The 19,632-nt window shown below is 39.5% G+C and overlaps 1 protein-coding gene across 2 annotated transcripts in view; it reads right to left on the reverse strand.

The window, feature by feature from the left end:
• Positions 1 to 12,536: 12,536 nt before the first annotated feature.
• LOC149244625 (uncharacterized) overlaps positions 12,537 to 19,632 on the reverse strand; it is a 94,392-nt gene continuing 87,296 nt past the window's right edge. The window contains exons 3-4 of one of the 2 annotated variants that reach the window (XM_089374927.1): positions 16,863 to 17,424; positions 12,537 to 16,673 (exon numbers count right to left, since the gene is read on the reverse strand). In XM_089374927.1, coding sequence (XP_089231053.1) covers positions 12,994 to 16,673; positions 16,863 to 17,424 — 4,242 coding nt within the window. In that variant the 3' untranslated portion in view covers positions 12,537 to 12,993. Of the gene's footprint in view, positions 17,425 to 19,632 lie in introns of both variants that reach the window. The other variant, XM_089374926.1, reaches the window with a different exon arrangement.

A 19,632-nucleotide genomic window follows, 5' to 3' on the forward strand; every position in this document is an offset into this window, starting at 1 on the left:
AGTTTTGTTTGGATAACATGAAGAGCAATGATGACACCTTCATGTGAAGAACAGCGTTGTCATTGATGACGAGACATGGAGACTAAAGTGAAGGATAACTAAAGATTGACAGGGCTCGTTGAAGAAGACATTGGGATTCATGGAGTATAACCAAATATATCTTGACGAAGTGAAGCTAAGGGTTGGAGCCAAATAGGTTGGAGCCTTGAAATGACAAGGCTGGTGCCTTGGAAAATAGGGTTGGAGCCCTAGAGGATTAGAGTCCTCAAGAAACCAGGTCGGAGTCTGAACCGGATATAGGGTTGGAGCCCTTGTCGTTGGTACCTCAAAATTGACAAGGTTGGAACCTTGGAAGTCCAAGTTGGTGATTGGCATATTACAGGTTGGAGCCTGGGAGATTGAAGATCGGTGTCTTCATCTAGGGTTGGTGCCCTACATATATTGTACTTGATTTATTATACATAAGAAATTAACAAAATCATATATTCTTATTGTTCATTTTGCGTTCTAAATATAAGAGATCCAACTGGTAAAAATAACAATTGAAAGAAATACTGATTCACCCCCCCCCCAGTAATTTCCAACAATTAAAAAACTGGTGGTATAAAGTGGCAGTGGGAGGAGGCAGTGATGTCAAGCTAGCGTTCAACGCATGAGGAGTCAAGGCAGTATGTAATATATGCAACAATGTTCAACGTATGATGGGAAGTATGTAATCGACAACGTTCAACGCATGGTGGACAGCGCAACTGATTTTAAATTGATGTATAACTGTATGGACCAGCGTTTGTATATTATGCAAAAAACATCATGGAGATATGAGGTGGGTTATATATTAATGGCGGTATATATTAAAACCGATTGGTGGTATGCGAGACCAGTGGTAGAGCACTGGTGGTATGTTGACCAACGTATGGTGGTATGGGAGGAGGCAACCGGTGTGCGAGAATTGATACAACATTTCAACACATATACAACACAATGTTCAACATATATATAACACAGAACTCAATGTAATACCACCATCCAATAACTCAGTCGATGCCACAATTTGAATGCCACAGTCATAAAAAATCGACATACCACATATTAGTATGCCATTCGCGCACCATGGAGGAGGCTCACCGCAACAGCACTTCTGGGCAGCACAGACTCAATCCTTAACAACCCCCAACAACACATATTCAAGCCTCCAGCAACCCCCAGCAACATAGATTTCGGTGTAGATTAGCACTTAACACAAGAGATGGAGCAATGGCTGAGGTGTCAGTTCTGCAAAATAGGCAGAACATAGGCAAGAGGGAGTTACAAGGGTAGAGAGGGAAGCCAAAAATGGAACTGGCTCTAATACCATGTCAGGCCAAGAGGTAACTCTTCAAATGAATTGTGATTTTGCACTAAGATTGATCATAGATATATACATGGAGGGAGAGTCTCTTGGGCTTCATCTCCTAGTGTTTCTTCATATTCCAACTCTCCTTATTTTCTATTTACATTATTTTACACATATTCACCCAATCCCAAGGATTAGGTGTCAATATTGCGCATGAGGATGAGGGTGTTGGCCTTGTTCTAACTTGCATGTGATGAGTGTTGATCCGTATTTGATTTAGACCTGTTGTTTTTCCCTTCTTATCAACATTTAAGTGTTGTTTTTTGAATTGATTTGCATGGGGATAAGTGTTGATCTTATCTTGATTTAGGTGTTATTGTCATCCCCCAAAGCATCCCTATTTATGCATGATATCAGCGATGTCTTTCTGTGCCTAAAATTGCATGCAAATAAAAGATGAGGGCATTGTCTTGTGGTTTGTTTTCCTTTGAGAATAGGATATGGATAAAGGGTTTCCATCTGAAGAATAAATTTGTTGTTCAACAAATTTGCATGTGGACTTATTACAACTCAAAGGGGGTTTGTTAAAGGTTATGTCACTTTAATAAATATAATGCACAAGTCGCCCTACATGCTCATGTCGGCCATCCACCCCAATTTTCATGCCTTTTCACATGGTTGAACAAAAATATATTGGGGCTAGGCGTCTTCATTTGAGCATCGAATTCAAGAAAGCATATTTGAATCTGAGGAAAAGGTTTCGAGGTATTTTGGTGGGTGATTTCGTAAGGTATTTTCATGTGATTCCTAGCTGCTTCTAAGTTGATTTCGTTGAGTTTGTTTGGTCATAATTTTTGGGCATTTCTAGTGATATTTCTTGGTGCTGCTACTATATTTTTCTTGGCCTCCTTTAGCTTTTGTCATAAGGCTGGAAAGACTCTAATTTTCGGGCTTGTGAAAAGGTTTTGAAATTTCGGCCCTATGGTAAATGTCTAAAATTTCATCCTTGTGGTAAATGTCAAAAATTTCAGCCCTATGGTAAATGTCTAAAATTTCATCCTTGTGGTAAATGTCAAAAATTTCAGCCCTATGGTAAATGTCTAAAATTTCCGCTCTGTGGTAAATGTTTGAAATTTCGACTTTGTGGTAAATGTCTAAAATTTGGCCCTATGGTAAATATCTGAAGTTTCAGCCCTGTGGTAAATCTCTAGAATCTCGGGCTTGAGGAAAATCTTTGAAACTTCATCCTGTGGAGACGCAAAACCGCGACGTTTCATCTCTTTTCTTAAGGAATGTGGTTTGAACCTTATTTAAGGTAGATCTTGGCATTGGCAGACTTTGGCTTTAACTAAAAGGCAGACCCTTACACTATTTGAAGCAACCCTTGTAGATCATATTGATCAGTGTTTTGAAGCAGACCTATTCAGCCTTCCTTGAGCAAGCCTATTCCTCCTTAAGAACAAGCATTGGTCTATTTAGGACCAAATTGGAGTCACTACTACAGCAAGCTTGAAGACATTTGTCAAGGGAGACAAGGAGCATTGTTTGAGAAGATTTCTTTGAAGATTTTCTCAACCTTGTTAAAGCAATCTTGTAAGCATATACATATTATTGGAGCATATTTTGTGAAAATTCCTTGAAATGCAACAATTAGATTTTATTCTTCTAACTAATTAATTATGCAATTTATTTTGTTATGGCAATATAACAAATAAATCACACTACAATTTCTTCACCATAAAATTACTACGGAGAATAAAATAGGAACTGAGAAAATAAAGCGCACAATAAAATTGACACCGTTATTTTGGACAAAAGTCCTCAGAAAAACCCAACGTGCGAAAACTGATGTAGCAGATGAGGTTTTTATTACTATTATGCAGCAGTGAAAATTCTAAATACAATCTCGATGCCAAACTAGCAATCCTCTCCTGAGAAAATACTGACAAAATTATTAAGGGAAATTTTCCCTTCTCCACAAGCAATCCTGGCCTGAACTAGCCCCAACAATCAGCTCCCAAATTGCCTCTACATCAACCTCTGTGCACGCTGAAACTCGCACTGTGTGGAATAGCTGCAATCTGCCACAATTGGTTGTCTCTGCCACAGAAAGATTCGTTGGCCCTCTGGAAGAATTTTCCCGACACTCAATTGCTGAATTGATCTCTCCTCCGGCTGAATCAAACTACCTCCTTGAGGCTCTACGCAAGCCCCTGCGTAGCCTCTTGTGGAATAATTTTGACCTCCTCTAGCAAACTCTTTCGACATTGGAATCCTCCACTGAATCACCACTGCTACTCTGCTACTACTGCTACGTCCCTTTTGGGTCAAACTTCTCCCCCTTGCTCAATCTCTGCAACTGGGTGGCTTGATCTACCAAGAAACTCGCTCTACTAGTGTGTCTATCTCCAACTCATCATCATGCTCTTATATTCTCTCATTGATGAACCGACAACCATGATTAGATCTCCATCAACGGCTGAGATCATCTCAAACACAATTCATGTGAGTTTTTAAAGCATTCTCACATTTCTCAATTAATTCCCTTTAATTAATCGATTTCCCTGAGTTACACTTAGACATTTTTTAATTATCGAGTTTAGGCTTATGTGATCCATAACTACATTATAAGAATTTTTTTCGGAAATAATCACATTAAGGAAAATTTTGCCGACACGTTTCGAACCAACCGGTGTGGTTCATCGTTAGGACAAGATGAAGAATCAGATTATGGTAGCAGGTTAAATAGATAGATAGATCATTCCAACAGCTAAAAAGAAACGGTTATAAAATGACTACTTTTGACTAGGTTGAAAACATGTGAAGAATTAATTTAATCAAATTTTAAATAATTAAGTCAAATGTATATAAATAGATATTAATATTATTCTTTCTTTTTTCTATCATAAATTTAAAATTAATTTTGACTACCCTAACGAAATACATATTTTAATTATAATTTAAGTAATTAAATATATAAATATGATTAATTAAAACCCTATATACCTAAACTAACATTTGACTTGATTAAGAGTCAGGGGAAATTAATATCCTTAGGTAATGAAAAAGTTAAAATATATATATAAAGATAAATAGATGGATGAAGAATTATAACACCTCTCATGAATAGAGGCTAGGGATAAAAATCAAATTGAGGGAAATTAATTCTTATTACAAAGCTTACGAAAATTGGCTAACTAATAAATTCCTAAGCCAAAAAAATATATAATACATAAAAATATTAAATATAAAAAAAAGGAAAGGGACACAAAGAGGAATGAATAAATCCAAGGGGGAGAAAACATAAGAAACTATAACCAAGGAAGAAAAAAGGGGAAAAATGGGAAAAGCCACAATCAATAAACCAAGAAGGAGAAAAACTAAGAGGAAAGGGTAGGGATCCAACAACTACTAATTTTCTACCCGTCATCCATGTTTAGATTTTTTAATTATCGATCAATTAATTTAATTGAGTTGTCTCTAGGTGTTTTCTCCCAAAACCTTTTATGAAATTTGGAGATCTTGTGTTTCTTAGCCTCTCTGACCAAAGTCAAGATTACAACACTTGTCTGATGCTACAAAAACTAACAGTCCCTCTTAGCAAGGAAGGTGTTCTATCATCTCCATACAACACCTGATGAATAACTTGTAGCTTGGACTACCTCACGTTGTTGATGTCTGACATCTATGACAAACTACCACTACCCACCAACTATTGTGCATACTCTAATTCATCTTCCACTTTGTAGCGGAATCATACTGCATCTACGTTGTTGTTGGAATTGCATTGTACCACCTATACTATTGCCGACTTTGCTTTGCGCTGCCATTGATCTCATGTTGTTGTTGTTATTGCAACTACTACAACTGAGAACCAAAACTCTAAATCAACTATGTCTTTGTACTGGCTCTGCGACTGCCTCCTGAGTCTTTGACTGCAACTGGCCTTTGCACTGCCTACTGAGTAGTTTTCTACCCTACATTTGCTTTTGCGCTCCTCAATAACTGACTGCAACTAGCTCTGCAACTATCCCTCAAGAACTCACTGCGTCATCTTGAACACTGATCCACTAAATATTGTGGGCCCCTGTAGCAAGGGTAATGATTTTATATGAAACATCTATCTGATACTATCCTCCAAGGATCCTACCCAAATCTCTGCACCTCTGAGGACTATAGCACAATGTCTCCCCACCTCTCTCCTAGATGTATAGCTACATACAAAGCGAAGTTGTCCTCCACCCTAGAAGACAAATTGTCAATCTCTACAAAATTTGTTGCCTACTCCTGCTTTGCCTTCTTGTCATTCTTCTTCTTGGGACACTTGATACTGTAGTGACCAAACTCACCACATATGAAGCACTTGATCTTGGACAAACCCTTCTTTTTCTTTTCTCCTCCCTGTGAGCCTTGTCCCTGATTGGGACCTTTCTTTGCCTTCCCCTTTGATGCAAGGGCTACATTCTCCTTGTCCTTCACACTCTTCAATCCTTTACTACTGTTGTCGTTGATATTGCTCTTAACCAGAGCAAGTCTCATCTCTTCCTACGTGAAATCAGCCCACAATCGATCCCAACTTGGGAGATTATCTCGTCCAGTGATACCTTGGATGAAGGTAGTCCACTCCAAGGTTAAATCATTGAGAGTTATATGCACTAGCTCACTCTCTTGAGGTGCTTCTCCAACTGTTGCAAGCTCATCTCAAACATTCTGAATTCTGGTGAGATAAGGAGTCACTCCTTCACCCTTATGCCTCCTGGTGGTCCTCAACTTTTCTTTCAAGAACGTCTTCCGGTTCTCAGAAGGATTCTGGAAAAGCGTGGCGATTGCATCCCACATTTCTTTGGTTGTATTCTTTGCCACCAAGAGTGAGACAATATGATCTCAAACTCCATCAAGGATCAACAGCTTCACCTTGGCCATCTCCTTATTGTAATTCTCTAGTTGTTGTGGGTCTATAGGTATGGCTACAACTCTCTCTACATATGTCTTCAAACCATACTCATCTACCAAGAAAGACATTCTAGATTTCTAGATACAATAATTAGAGGACTCAATCTAACGTATCCTAATCTCAAAGCCCTGTTTGAGGCCATTTCTGCAAAACTCAAAACTAGGAAAATAAACAGAAATCTCCTCCCTTTCCTGCTTGGCTTCTTGTACTGCTACTCGCACTCCCTCTTAGAATGCGCAGATATGCTCTGTTGTTGCTTTCTACTACTGGAAATCATAGATTTTCTCACACCAACTAAAACTAGAAACCCTCTAAGAAATTCCTTTGTGTGCACTTTTCTAGATCTATTATTGTTGGTCTAGTTGCAAACAATTGCACCCAGATCTCAAAAAAATCTTTGATCTTCTCAACTGGCTGGACCTTTGCGCAGACTTGGAAGAAATTCGCTCAAACTCCCTCTGAACTGCGAAATTTATCCCTCGTCGCTATTGAGCTCTTGATCCAATCAAAACACTGCTTTGATACCATGTGAAAATTCATTGAAATGCAACAACTAGATTTTATTCTTCTAACTAATTAATTATGAAGTTTATTTTGTTACGACAAAATAACAAATAAATCACACTGCAATTTCTTCACCATAAAATTATTGCAAAAAATAAAACAAGAACTGAGAAAATAGGGCACACACAATAAAATTGACACCATTATTTTAGACAAAAGTCCCGGAAAAACTCAATGTGGGAAAATCGATGCAACAAATGAGGGTTTCATTATTATTATGTAGTAGTGAAAATACTAAGTACAATCTGGATGTCAAACTGACAATCCTCTCCTGAGAAAATACTGGCAAAATTATTAAGGGAAAATTTTCCTTCTTCACAAGCAATCCTGCCCTGTTCTGGCCCCAACAATTAGCTCCCAAACTGCCTATGCGTCAACCTTTGTGCAGGTTTCAACTCACACCGCCTACAATAGCTGTAATCTACCATTGTTCACTGTCTCTGCCACTGATAAAGATTTCTGGAAGAATTTTCCTGACACTCAGTTATTGAATCGATCTCTTCGTCGATTGAATCAAACTGCCTCCTTGAGGCTATCTGCAACCCCTTGTGGAATAATTTCGACCTCCTCTGGCAAACTCTTCTGTCACTGGAATCCACCACTGAATCACTGCTACTACTTTGTTGCTACTGTTGTGTCCCTTCTAGCTCGAACTTATCCCCCTGCTCAATCTTTGTAATTGGGTAGCTCGATCTGCCAAGGAACTTGCTCTACTGGTGTGTCTATCTCCAACCCGTTGTCTTACTCTTATAATCTCTCATTGGTGAACCAACGACCATGATTAGATCTCCATCAACTGCTAAGATCATCTCAAACCCAATCTGTGTGAGTTTCTAGAGCATTCTCACATTCTCAATTAATTCCCTTTAATTAATTGATTTCTCTAAGTTAGACTTGGGCGTTTTTTATTATCGATCAATTAATTTAATTGAGTTGTCTTTGGATGTTTTCTAATGAAACCTTTTCTGGATTTTGGAAATCTTGTGTTTCTTAACCTCTCTGACCAAATTCGAGACTAGAACACTTGTCCGATGTTACAAAAACTAACACTCCCTCTTAGCAAGGAAGGTGTCCTATCATTTCCACACAACACCTAATGAATATCATGTAGCCTAAACCACCTCACATTGTTGATGTCTAACATCTATGACAAACTACCATTGCCCACAAACTACTACACATACTTTGATTCATCTGCCACTTAGTAGTTGAATCATACTACATCTGCTTTTCTGCTAACACTGCATTGTACCACCTGTACTACTACTAATTCTACTCTGAGCTACCACTGATCTCATGTTGTTGTTGTTGTTGCAACTACTGCAACTGAGAACCAGAACTCTGAATCAACTATGTCTTTGTATTGGCTCTGCAACTATCTCCCAAGTCTTTGACTACAACTAGCCTCTGCAAGGTCGACTAAGTAACTGTCTGCACTGCATCTGCTTCTACGCCTCTCAATAACTTATTGTAACTAGATCTGCAATTGTCCCTCAAGAATTGATTGTGTCATCCTAAACAATGGTCCATCTGCTATTGAATACTATGGGCTCCTGTAGCAAGGGTAATGATCTATGAGGAAACATCTGCCTGTTGTTATCCTCCAAGGATCCTACCCAAATCTCTGCAACTCTGAGGACTATAGCTCAATATCTCCCCACCTCTCTCCTGGAGGTATAGTTCCATACAAAGTGAATTTGTCCTCCATCCTAAAAGACAAATTGTCGATCTCTACCGAAGTTGTTCCCTGCTCATGCTTCTCCTTCTTGAACTTTTTCTTCTTGAGACACTTGGTACTGTAGTGACCAAACTTACCACATATGAAGCACTTGATCTTCGACAGATCCTATTTTTTTTTCTCCTCCCCGTGAGCCGTGTCCCTGACTGGGACCTTTATTTGCCTTCTTTGATGCAAGGGCTACATCATCCTCGTCCTTCACACTCTTTCTTCCTTTACTATTGTTGTCGTTGATATTGCTCTCAACCACAGCAAGCCTCATCTCTTCCTGTGTGAAATCAACCCACAATTGATCCCAACCTTGGACGAAAGTAGTCCACTTTGGAGTGAAACCATTGAGAGTTGTACGCACTAGCTCACTCTCTTGAGGTGCTTCTCTAACTATTGCAAGCTCATCTCAAACATTTTGAATTTTGGTAAGATAAGGAGTGACTCCTTCACCCTTATGCATCCTCGTGGTCGTCAACTTTTCTTTCAAGAACATCTTTTGGTTCTCGAAAGGATTATAGAAAAGCGTGGGGAATGCATCCCACATTTCTTTGGTTGTATTCTTGGCCGCTAAGTGTAAGGCAATATGATCTCGAACTCCATCAAGGATCAATTGCTTCACCTTGGCCATCTCCTTATTGTAATTCTCTAGCTGTTGTGGGTCTGTAAGTATGGCTACAACTCTCTTTGCATACGTCTTCAGACCATGCTCATCTAGCAGGAAAGACATTCTAGCTTTCCAAATACAATAATTAGAGGCTCCATCTAGCCTATCCTGATCTCGAAGTCCTGTTGAGGCCATTTCTGCAAAACTAAAAACTGGGAAAATAAACAAGAATCTCCTCCCTTTCCTGCTTGGTTGGTTACTCTGCTACTCGCACTCCCTCCTGGAATGCGTAGATCTAGTCTGTTGCTGCCTTCTGCTACCAGAAATCACAGATTTCCTCCTACCAACTGGATCTGGAAACTCTCTAAGAAATTCCTCTATGTGTGCTTTTCTCTCCCACCCAGTGTTGATCCGCCATTGTTGGTCTAGCTGCAAACCACTGTGCCAAGATCTACTCAACAAAATCTCTGATCTACTCACCAGAATTGCTTCTCGACAACAGCACTGCTTGTTGGAACTGCTACTGGGCTATTCGAACTTTTCTGCACCTACAAAGGGAAATCAAACCCTTCTTCTCAATGATTCCCACTGCCTGGCTAGATCGTGCAAACCTGGAAGAAATTCACTCAAACTCCCTCTGAACTGCAAAATTTCTCCCTCTTCGCTATTGAGCTCCTAATTTGATGGAAAACACTACTCTAATACCATGTGAAAATTCCTTGAACTGCAGCAATTGGATTTTATTCTTCTAACTAATTAATTATGCAGTGTATTTTGTTACGACAAAATAACAAATAAATCACACTACAGTTTCTTCACCATAAAATTACTACGAAAAATAAAACAGGAACTGAGAAAACAGAGCACACACACAATAAAAATGACATCGTTATTTTAGACAAAAGTCCCCGGAAAAACCCAATGTGGGAAAAGCAATGCAGCAGATGAGAGTTTTTTTATTATTATGTAGCAATGAAAATTCTGAGTACAATCTGGATGCCAAACTGACAATTCTATCATGAGAAAATACTGGCAAAATTATTACGGGAATTTTTCCCTTCTCCATAAGCAATCCTGCCCTGATTTGGCCCCAACAATCAGTTCCCAAACTACCTTTGCATCAACCTTTACGCGGGCTTAAACTTGCACTGCCCAGAATAGCTGCAGTTTTCCATTGTTGACTATCTTTGCCACTAAGAAAGTTTCGTTGGCCCTCTAGAATAAGTTTCCCAACACTCAGCTGCTGAATCGATCTCTCTTCCAATTGAATCAAACTTCCTCCTTGAGGCTCTGCGCAGCCTCCTGTGGAATATTTTCTGCCTCCTCTATCTGATTCTTCTAGCATTATACTCCACCAGATCAATGTTGCTATTGTTGCGTCCCTTTTGGCTTGAAATTGTCTCCCTTGCTTGATCTCTACAACTGGGTAGCTCTATCTGCCAAGGAACTCGCTCTACTGGTGTGTCTATCTCCAACACATCATCCTTCTATTATAATCTCTCATTGGTGAACCAACGACCATGATTAGATCTCCACCAACAACGAAGATCATCTCAAACTCAATCTGTAAGTTTCTAGAGCATTCTCACATTTTCTCAATTAATTCCCTTTAATTAATCGATTTCCCTAAGATAGACTTCGGCATTTTAAAATTATTAACCAATTAATTTAATTGAGTTGTCTTTGGGTGTTTTCTCCCAAAAATTTTTCTGGGTTTTGGAGATCATGTGTTTATTAGCCTCTCTGACCAAAGTCAAGACTAGAACACATGTTCAATGCTACAAAAACTAACAATTTTGACTTGGAAAATGCAACCTTCGGCAGATCTAAAGGTAACCATACTTTGAAGCATTGATTGAAACATTGATTACATCCTTGAAGCATCCTTCAAGATTCGTTGGAGTAACACTGAAACACTCTTGAAGACGTAAAGCAGCGTTATTGACGACTCATTGAAGCAGATCTAAACCTTTGTTGAAGCAATCTTAGAAGACTCATTAAGGGCAAGCTTTGAAGGCTACTCTTGGAGCAAGGTTGGAAGACCTTGTAGCAAACCTGGAGCAAACATTAAGAGTCTTGGAGACACTTTCCATGAACATTGAAGACTTGATGGAGTTGACCTTGGATTGAACCAAATCTTGAGGTTATCTGAAGGGGCATTTGTAGTGGCCATTTGAAGCATTTGTTGAAGCAGATCTTGGAGCTATTTGTAAGACAATGTTGGAGCACTGGCATTGTTGAAGAAATCTTTCAAGACTTGTTGAAGAAGTTTTTGGAAGTCTTGAGGAAACATTGAAGTCACTTTGAAGAACTGAAGTGAATTGAGAGGGTTGGAGCCCAAGAGGATTGGATTCCTCACATAGGGTTGGGGCCTGGACTGAGATTAGAGGATGGGAGTCCTCAAGTAGACCAAGTTGGAGTTTGGATTTGTAGTGAGGATTGGAGTCCTCACCCAAAGTTGGAGCTTTGGAAAAGTTAAAGAATTTATGAACAAGTTGGAGCCTAGTTGTTTGTAAGAGGATTGGAGTCCTCATCATTTTTATTAAGAAACTATTTTCAGGTTGTACATCTTGTGTTCTGATTTTAATTGGCATTATATAACAGTGGTAAAGAAATACTGATTCATCCCCCTCGCCCCCCTCTCAATATTTTCAACATTAAAAAGATACAAAAAAATAAATAAATAAAAAATAAAAAATTGTGACATTTTTAACATTACCATTAATTGTTTTAATTGTTTTAGGATGCTTGAGAGTGGTTGCAACTTCATCAGACTTCATATGGAGAAAGCAGAATTTCATATCCCATTTAGAATTAAGCAGATTTAGCAGTTCTCAAGATTTTAGGATTGACAGGATTATAAGATTTCCACCGGATTGCACAATGGTGAATTTGCATGGGATGAATTGTTATTGTTGGTATTTTACCATTATTTTTATAGTTTATAATTATAGAGACAAGGACCCCTATGCTAAGGACTCTGATGTCCCTTGTCCCCCTGAATTTTCCTAAAACTTGGGGGTGCTACCACACATCATACATCTTCCCCGTTCCCACGCTTCCCCTGCCAAAAACTTCAACGTGATGGATCATAGGAAATACTGAACCCTCACAATCATTGAGATCATATGGGCTTGATCTTTATTTTCCTCAACTCAAGATAGCAATCATGAGAGCAGTTATCGGTGCACCATGTAATCAAGTTAGTATAGCCAGTCTTTAGGCAATCATGATTGGACCTAGCCCTCATCCCTACAATAATATAATATCCACGATTCTCTTAACCTACTAACTCTGTTGAAACTGTAGATATGAACAGCAAGCCGAACACCTACAATAGAAACTCCTTCCAAATAATAGAACATTTAGGTGAGAATTCTCCAATTCTGCACAAAGATTACAAATGTCGCCCAACAGAATGTAACAACCACCATTGTGTAGCAGTTGTTCCAGAACAGTAAAAGCATGTGAATTGAGAAGAGAGTCATAATCCAACTCGATTTATTTTAATTGGAAATGTACAGGAGTTATTACTTAGTCTTTACATCACTGCAGCTCCAGAAATTGCTGGGAGAAGCAGTCATCTACAAGAATTCCCTATGGCATAGGCCTTGCCTTCTGTAATGTAAGTGTGAAGTGGGAATCAACCTTTGGCACACGTGCTTTTGAAGAATCAACTGCCACTGTTAATTTCTGATATATGCATCTTTGATTCAACAAATTTAAAACAGTATTCGATCAATGAAGCCTTCCAAGAACAGAAAGAGGAAATTTGCTCAGTATGTTTGCTGAAGAAATATGGTTGGCTCTTACAATGAAGCTTGTTTGTACCCAGTTCTATGAGAATCCCAACCACCTTCAGGTTCTTTTCTCTTCGAAGGCGAGACTGAAGCTCGTGCCTGGTGCAATGCTTTATGCTCCAAACAGATGTGTGACTCTCTATTGTATAGATTCCTGGGATCTACAGTCTCCTCTCTGAATTCCATAACTGTATCTGGACAAGTATTAAGATCAAGGCATGCCATGGACAACATGCCAGATTGTTCCATGAGGCTAATTGAGGGCTGAAAGTATGGATATGATGCCCCTGCACTTATGGACTGGCGTGGGACTGTAGGAAAGTAAGCCATTCCTGGTGAATCAGACAAAGAAGCCATGCCACCTGGCAAAGGGGTGGAAGAAAAAGGGATACTTGATCCCAATGACAACCCGGTAGCTAGAAATGGAGCTATTGTAGACTTTGAATAAGCAGCAGCATGACTTGTTGCACCTGTGTATTCTCCATTGTAAAAATGAGCACTGGAAGAAGTAGGGACAGGTGTTGATAATGAGATTGATTGAACTTTTTCTGTTGCATCAGCAGGGCAAGGTGGTGGATCTGTTCTGGCAGAAGAAGCCGGGGGAGCTATACACGCTGGGAAAGTGTTTTCAACAGGAGGCCACCATGATCCATTCACTGAGTTCTCATTCACTCTCATGTCAATAACTGGTTGGAAATAAGGGCCATCAATGCTTCTGAGATTGAGGTATTCTGGCGTAGGGACATTCCCTGCATCTTCAAAACAAGGTCCATCATTCAGGTCAAAATCCCTTAAAATATTTGATGATCCATACAGCAAGCCTTTAGAAACAGCTTTGACAGCAGATCCTGAATAGTTAATACAGTGGCCAAGCTGAGTTATGGCTAGTCCATCCTCCTCATTCTTACTGACACAATTCAAATCAAAAGGAAGCCTTCCAGCACTACCAGAAGGCCCAAAAAAAGCAGGCTGCTTATTTTTTGAGACCATAAACTCTTGGCCAGATTCACTCATCTGTTCTGAAGATTTCATAAATCCAGATTGTTGGGTACATAACTTAGAGGACATCATCCCAACATCTTCTGTTGTTCTTTTGTCAGTCACATTAAGATCGATATCTAAGAAATTGTGCCTTTGCCTTTCTGCAACATTTTTTACAGTGTCAATAGTATCCATGGCTGAATCATCTTGATTTGCTTCATCCATTGTAAGCCCCTCATTTAAGTCAAACTCAGGTCTTAATGGTACACCAATGTCTATGCATGTCTGTTTCATGCCCATTTTTATATCTGTAGCATGACATTCAGAAGCACCCAACGCATCTGCATTGCATGCTGAACACTTCACAGCTTGGCGTGTTGATGATACTGTGGATACAGCTCCATCAGTTTTCACACTCACATTGATAAGAAACTTCCTAGGAAATGCAGAAGCCTCTCTCTCTTGAATGGCAGGGCTCCTTTCATCATTATGAAACAATGAATCCGGTTTTAATTCTATGCCAACCACTTTACTGTTATCACTAACTGAGATATATGCTGCCTGCTCTACTTGTTTATGTTCTCCAGGTCCTCCCATCTTCTCTGACTCCATGCATTTCATTTTCCTAGCCACATTTTCGATATCATCAAGAACATGTTGGCCACCAGATCGTTCATCCTTCTCTTCATCTTCCAGTTCAGTTCCAGTACACTGTTTTCTAAAATTAACTATATTGGCCTCTTTTAGCTGGTCATGTTTTGGTGAATGGGGAGTGCTTGCATCCAGATTTTCTTTATCTGATAGAATACTATATAGTTCCATATCTTGATTAGCATCCATTGCAACCTGAATATCCACCTTTGAAAAGTCCACAGTAGACCCTGTAGTACCCTTAGTTGAATTGTTAGTATCACTGTCTGATGTCTTTGTGCTCGCTACATGTTCCTTAGGAATAGTTTCTCTATCTGCAGTGCCTCCATCCTTCATATTATCTTCCAAGATTACATATTGCTTGTTGCCATCTCCCATGGCAATTGTATCCTCATGAAGCCCTGGCCGTACTTTATCATCACTTACATCCTGTCCAGATTTTGCATTGTCCAGCTGTCTCAATGCACCTGAAATCTCAACTTTTGTTGTTGAATTGAACTTATCATCTGGACCAGAGAGCACTGCCTCAGACTGCTCTGCATCTTGATACAGAGGGCCAACATCCATTCTACAAGAATCAGACTTGTGTTCAAGGTGCAAAACTGTAGATGGAGGATTTATCAGCATGCTATCAGAGGGGGCACCTGTGTCTGAAACAGTAACAGGAACCAGTGCAGAAAGGCCAAGTGCATCTTTCTGTTGAGAAGCTACTCCTGAGATTGAGCTATACAGTGACAAACTATTGCAAGTGGTGACTGGAGAATCCTTGCAGACAATACTGTCTTTACCTTCCTCTATACCAAGGATACTTTCATTCCCTGAATCATCAGGATGGAACGAGATAACATCAGGATAGCATCTCGATTTTGTCTCCTGATCCAGTTTATTCTCTCCTGTTTCCAAGGAAGTTATTCCTGTGTTACTTGTAGGAAGCACTTCAACGGCCTTTAAGATTTTGGTTGCAGCGGGACATGACAAGGGCTTTTTGCCACCTTTGTCCACATCTAATTTTCCAGATTCAGAATGCCTCGAGTACTTCATTGAAGTAGATGGGATCCTACATTGCGCACCAGGAACCAATGTTTCTACTTCAGCCAAACCCTCTGCAGGATCTATCTGTTCACACAATCCTGATGCAGAAGGTTGATCTGTTTCTGGAATCTGTTTTAGGTTCTCAGCTTCCTCAACACTCATAATGCATTCATCAACATGATCAGAAGTGAAGGATCTGTATCCATCATCATTTCGGGTAGCTCCATCTTCATTGCTACTGCTTTTCTTCAACTCAGTATTAATATGTAGGTAAACATTACAAAGAGATTCATTGTCTGCATTATGTTTCGCAGGCATGTCACAAATCAAACTGTCCCCCATGTTTGAAAATCTAATTGCCGGTTGGTTACTTATCATATTATCTCCATGCACAGCATCAACTCTCCTGTCACACGTCATTCCAGAGGGTAACACTACCTCATATTCTGTACGCCTACCACATTCAAGAGATTCCCCTCCTATAGACTCATTTTGTTTTCCTTGCATAGCAGATCCTGTGATACCCTTGCCTGATGTGCTATGGTGAAATAATAAACTCAAGGCTTTAGTACTCGGTGAATCTGTTACAGAACTCTTAGAATCCTCTCTGCAAGATGATCCTGAAGCCTTTCTAAGACTGGAACTTGATAGACTGTTACTCTGTGACTGGCTAGAACTGCTGGTTTTCTCTTCCTTTGTTGATGGGACTAACATATCAGATGCAGTAGTGCCACTGATAAATGGCTTCTTACAATAATAATCTTTGTAACCATGGATTGAAGAATGCAATGAGGATTTTTCAACCAACCTTGGAGTGGCAGAGGTTGAACTTTCCATGACATCTGCTTCAGATAATCTGCTTGTATTTTCATTTACCTTGGCAGTTAGTGTTTTTGGCACTTCAGGAACTACTTTGGCAGATACTCCACCCTTACATTGGAAATGAACTTCTTCGTCCAATACCTGATTAGAAGGACAAGATGCACCTTGGCTTGATCCAGAAATTGCATCATTATCCTTCAGCTCTGCAGAAACACGTTTTTTCCATGTGTCAACTAAATATTTAGCTCTCTTCTTAATCTCAAAATTTCTGTGGCTGCGCAATAAATTCACTGATTTTCCAACACTCGACTTTTTAAGAGCATTAAGATCTACAGGTAACTTGTTGAAAGCATGCAGCAGCATTAAAAGAAGTTCATCATCAATGGGATCACCTCCTTTTGGACTGCCACCTCCACCATTCTTTCCTTTATGCGCGGCTTGAAGCCACTCATCCATAATGAGAAGTCCACCGATTTGGACGAATTGATTAAGACAGTCATCTCTGTTTGTGTTTGCAATCACTTCTACAAGCAGTGTACGCCATGAAATTAAGTCAGTTCCTTTCTTTGCACTGTCATCTACATGTTCCTGCATCAGGTGAATAAGATGCTCAACTCCTGCTGAGTTCTCCAGACCTCCATATTTGTCAATAATGCTAGCAATTTCAACTGGCCTTACAGCATGCCCATGTTTAAAATGTCCTGCACGACTATCACCTGCCTTTGAAGAGCATTCTGTCTTAGCAGGATCAGTATTCTGATCAGTACCCTCTCTTTTTTTGCTCTTCTCTTGAGAAAGAAATGAGCCATTCTGCATCTTTTCTGAACTGAATTTCAACTGTTGAGATGGACCATGCAGATTCAAGGTTCTAAGGGACCGCCCTCCTGTATGTGTTGCTGTCAGCATGTCAGGTCTTCTTCTAGTCAGCAGTTGATCCACTTCTTCTTGATGTTCCTGATAAGACAAGTATATAGAAACATAGAAGGCAGAAATTGGTTAAAGCAGGCTTTTCAAGCACACAGCTACCAAGTAGTTGGAAAAAACCCTAGAATATTTGTATGATTTTCAACCACAGATAAAGGTAAATAAATACCAAAAGACAAATTTCAATAGAAAGAAGAGAAAAAATTATTGTCAGAATGCCAGATCGATTACTGAAATTCAAAGTGAATATAAATAAATTCCTGTTCAGTCTAAAGCAGCATTACTGATTTATCAATGAAGAGCACAAAAGAAACTCTTGACGGAGAACTAACCCATTCACTAATCCTTTGAGATGGAAAAACTAATTTTGTAACACTTTAAATATTCACTTGAGCATTAAGAGAAATCAGACACTATTCATAATTTATCTTGAAATTCCTTCAAACACTAGATCATGTATCAAAATGATACACCCGTAGTTCCCAAAGATCAGAATCCTTGTGTAATTTCCTTGATGCACTTGAGTCCCTCATAGGCTATCCCAAACCAAAATGAACAGAGCCTGTATAATGAGTAAAATTACAAGATTAGAACAAAACAATAAAAATTCAAGACAATATACTTAAAAATCTTTCACAGTGCAGCAGCAGTTCTCAGGCCTTAGACATGATAAATTATTAAAATTATAACAGCCCATCACTAACAAAGTATTGAGTGAGGTGCAATCTTCTTAATACATGGATTTGGAAAATGTTTCGCCAAGAGATTTACCTTCGGCATTGTTTCAATTATTTCTTTACTACATTCATTTGCCACCTGTAATTCATCACTACAACTACAGTCTTGAATGGCTCCTTTGTTGGCAACTAGCATGTCCAATGCTGTTGCCAGCACCTTGTTTATAACATGCCAGTTGAGACACCAACAACTAGCATGTGACAACCATGATTTACAAGCAATGTTCCACGGGGATACGTTTTCCATGCACTAGGGATGGGGGGGCACCTAGGGAAATATTTCCCACGCACCGGGGATGGGGGGGGCACCTAGGGAAACATTTCCCCACATCCCCCTTTGGGGAAACACATGAGGAAACATTTCCATAGAGTGGGGGACCCCTCCCCCAAAAGGGGGACACCATAGTGCAACCGACCCCATCCCCTCCCACAAACAGATTTTGTCCAACAACCTATGAAGATAGAACAAAAATAGGGGATAGAACTTTGAGGAGTCTGTGACTATAGTAATTAATGGTAAATTGGTAATATTAAAGTCTTAAAGTCACAAGGATAAAAAAGGCAAGATAAAGGGACATTACCATTAATTGATTCAGGATGTTTAAGAGTGGTTCCAACCTCATTGGACCTCATATGGAGAAAGTAGAATTTCATATCCCATTCAGAATTCAGCAGATTTAACAGTTTCAGGATTTCATGATTGGCAGGATTGTGTTTCCATCCTAGATTGCAAAATGATGATTTTGCATGGGATGAATTGTTGTTGTTGGGATTTTATCATTATTATTTTTATTTTTTTAACTTAAGAGACGGGAATCCCTATGCTAGGGACCCCCACATACCCCCGTCCCCCCAGAATTTCCCTAAAATTTGGGGGTGCTCCCACACATCCCCCTTGTGCATCTTCCCGCCCCTGCACTCCATCATCCCAAAAACTTGGCAGAACATAGCGTATAAGTGATCCAATTAACTGAATATAGGTAAAATCCATCATCACAGCTCTGTAAACCATCTCCTGGCTACCAACCAATAATTAAATCAAGGAAAATCCCAAATCAATCCAAAACCCTATAATCTTGCAAGAAATGCTCTTTATTTTTCACTATTGCCTTTAGCCTGTCCATAGACATGCAGTAACAAACTTGTTGAGATTTTATCACTATTATTTTAAATTATATAATTTTAGAAATGGAGATCCCTATGCTAGGGACCCCATCATACCCATCCCCCCTGAATTTCCCTAAAATTTGGGGGTGCTCCCACACATCCACCTTGTGCATCTCCCTTGTCCCAAAAACATGGTGGAACATAGTTTACAAGTGATCCAATTAATTAAATGCAGGTAACATCCATCAACACACCTCTGAAAACCATCTCCAGGCTACCAACCAACTACATGCAAGTCAATCAAAGGAAATCCCAAAACAATCCAAGATAATCCTGCAACCAATGTTCTTTCATTTTCACTATCGCCATTAGCTTGTCCATAGACATGCAGTAA

Source organism: Pinus tabuliformis, chromosome 8, assembly GCF_031772625.1.
Source record: "Pinus tabuliformis cultivar Carrire ecotype Pingquan chromosome 8, CPIR1, whole genome shotgun sequence".
Classification (NCBI taxonomy): domain Eukaryota; kingdom Viridiplantae; phylum Streptophyta; class Pinopsida; order Pinales; family Pinaceae; genus Pinus; species Pinus tabuliformis.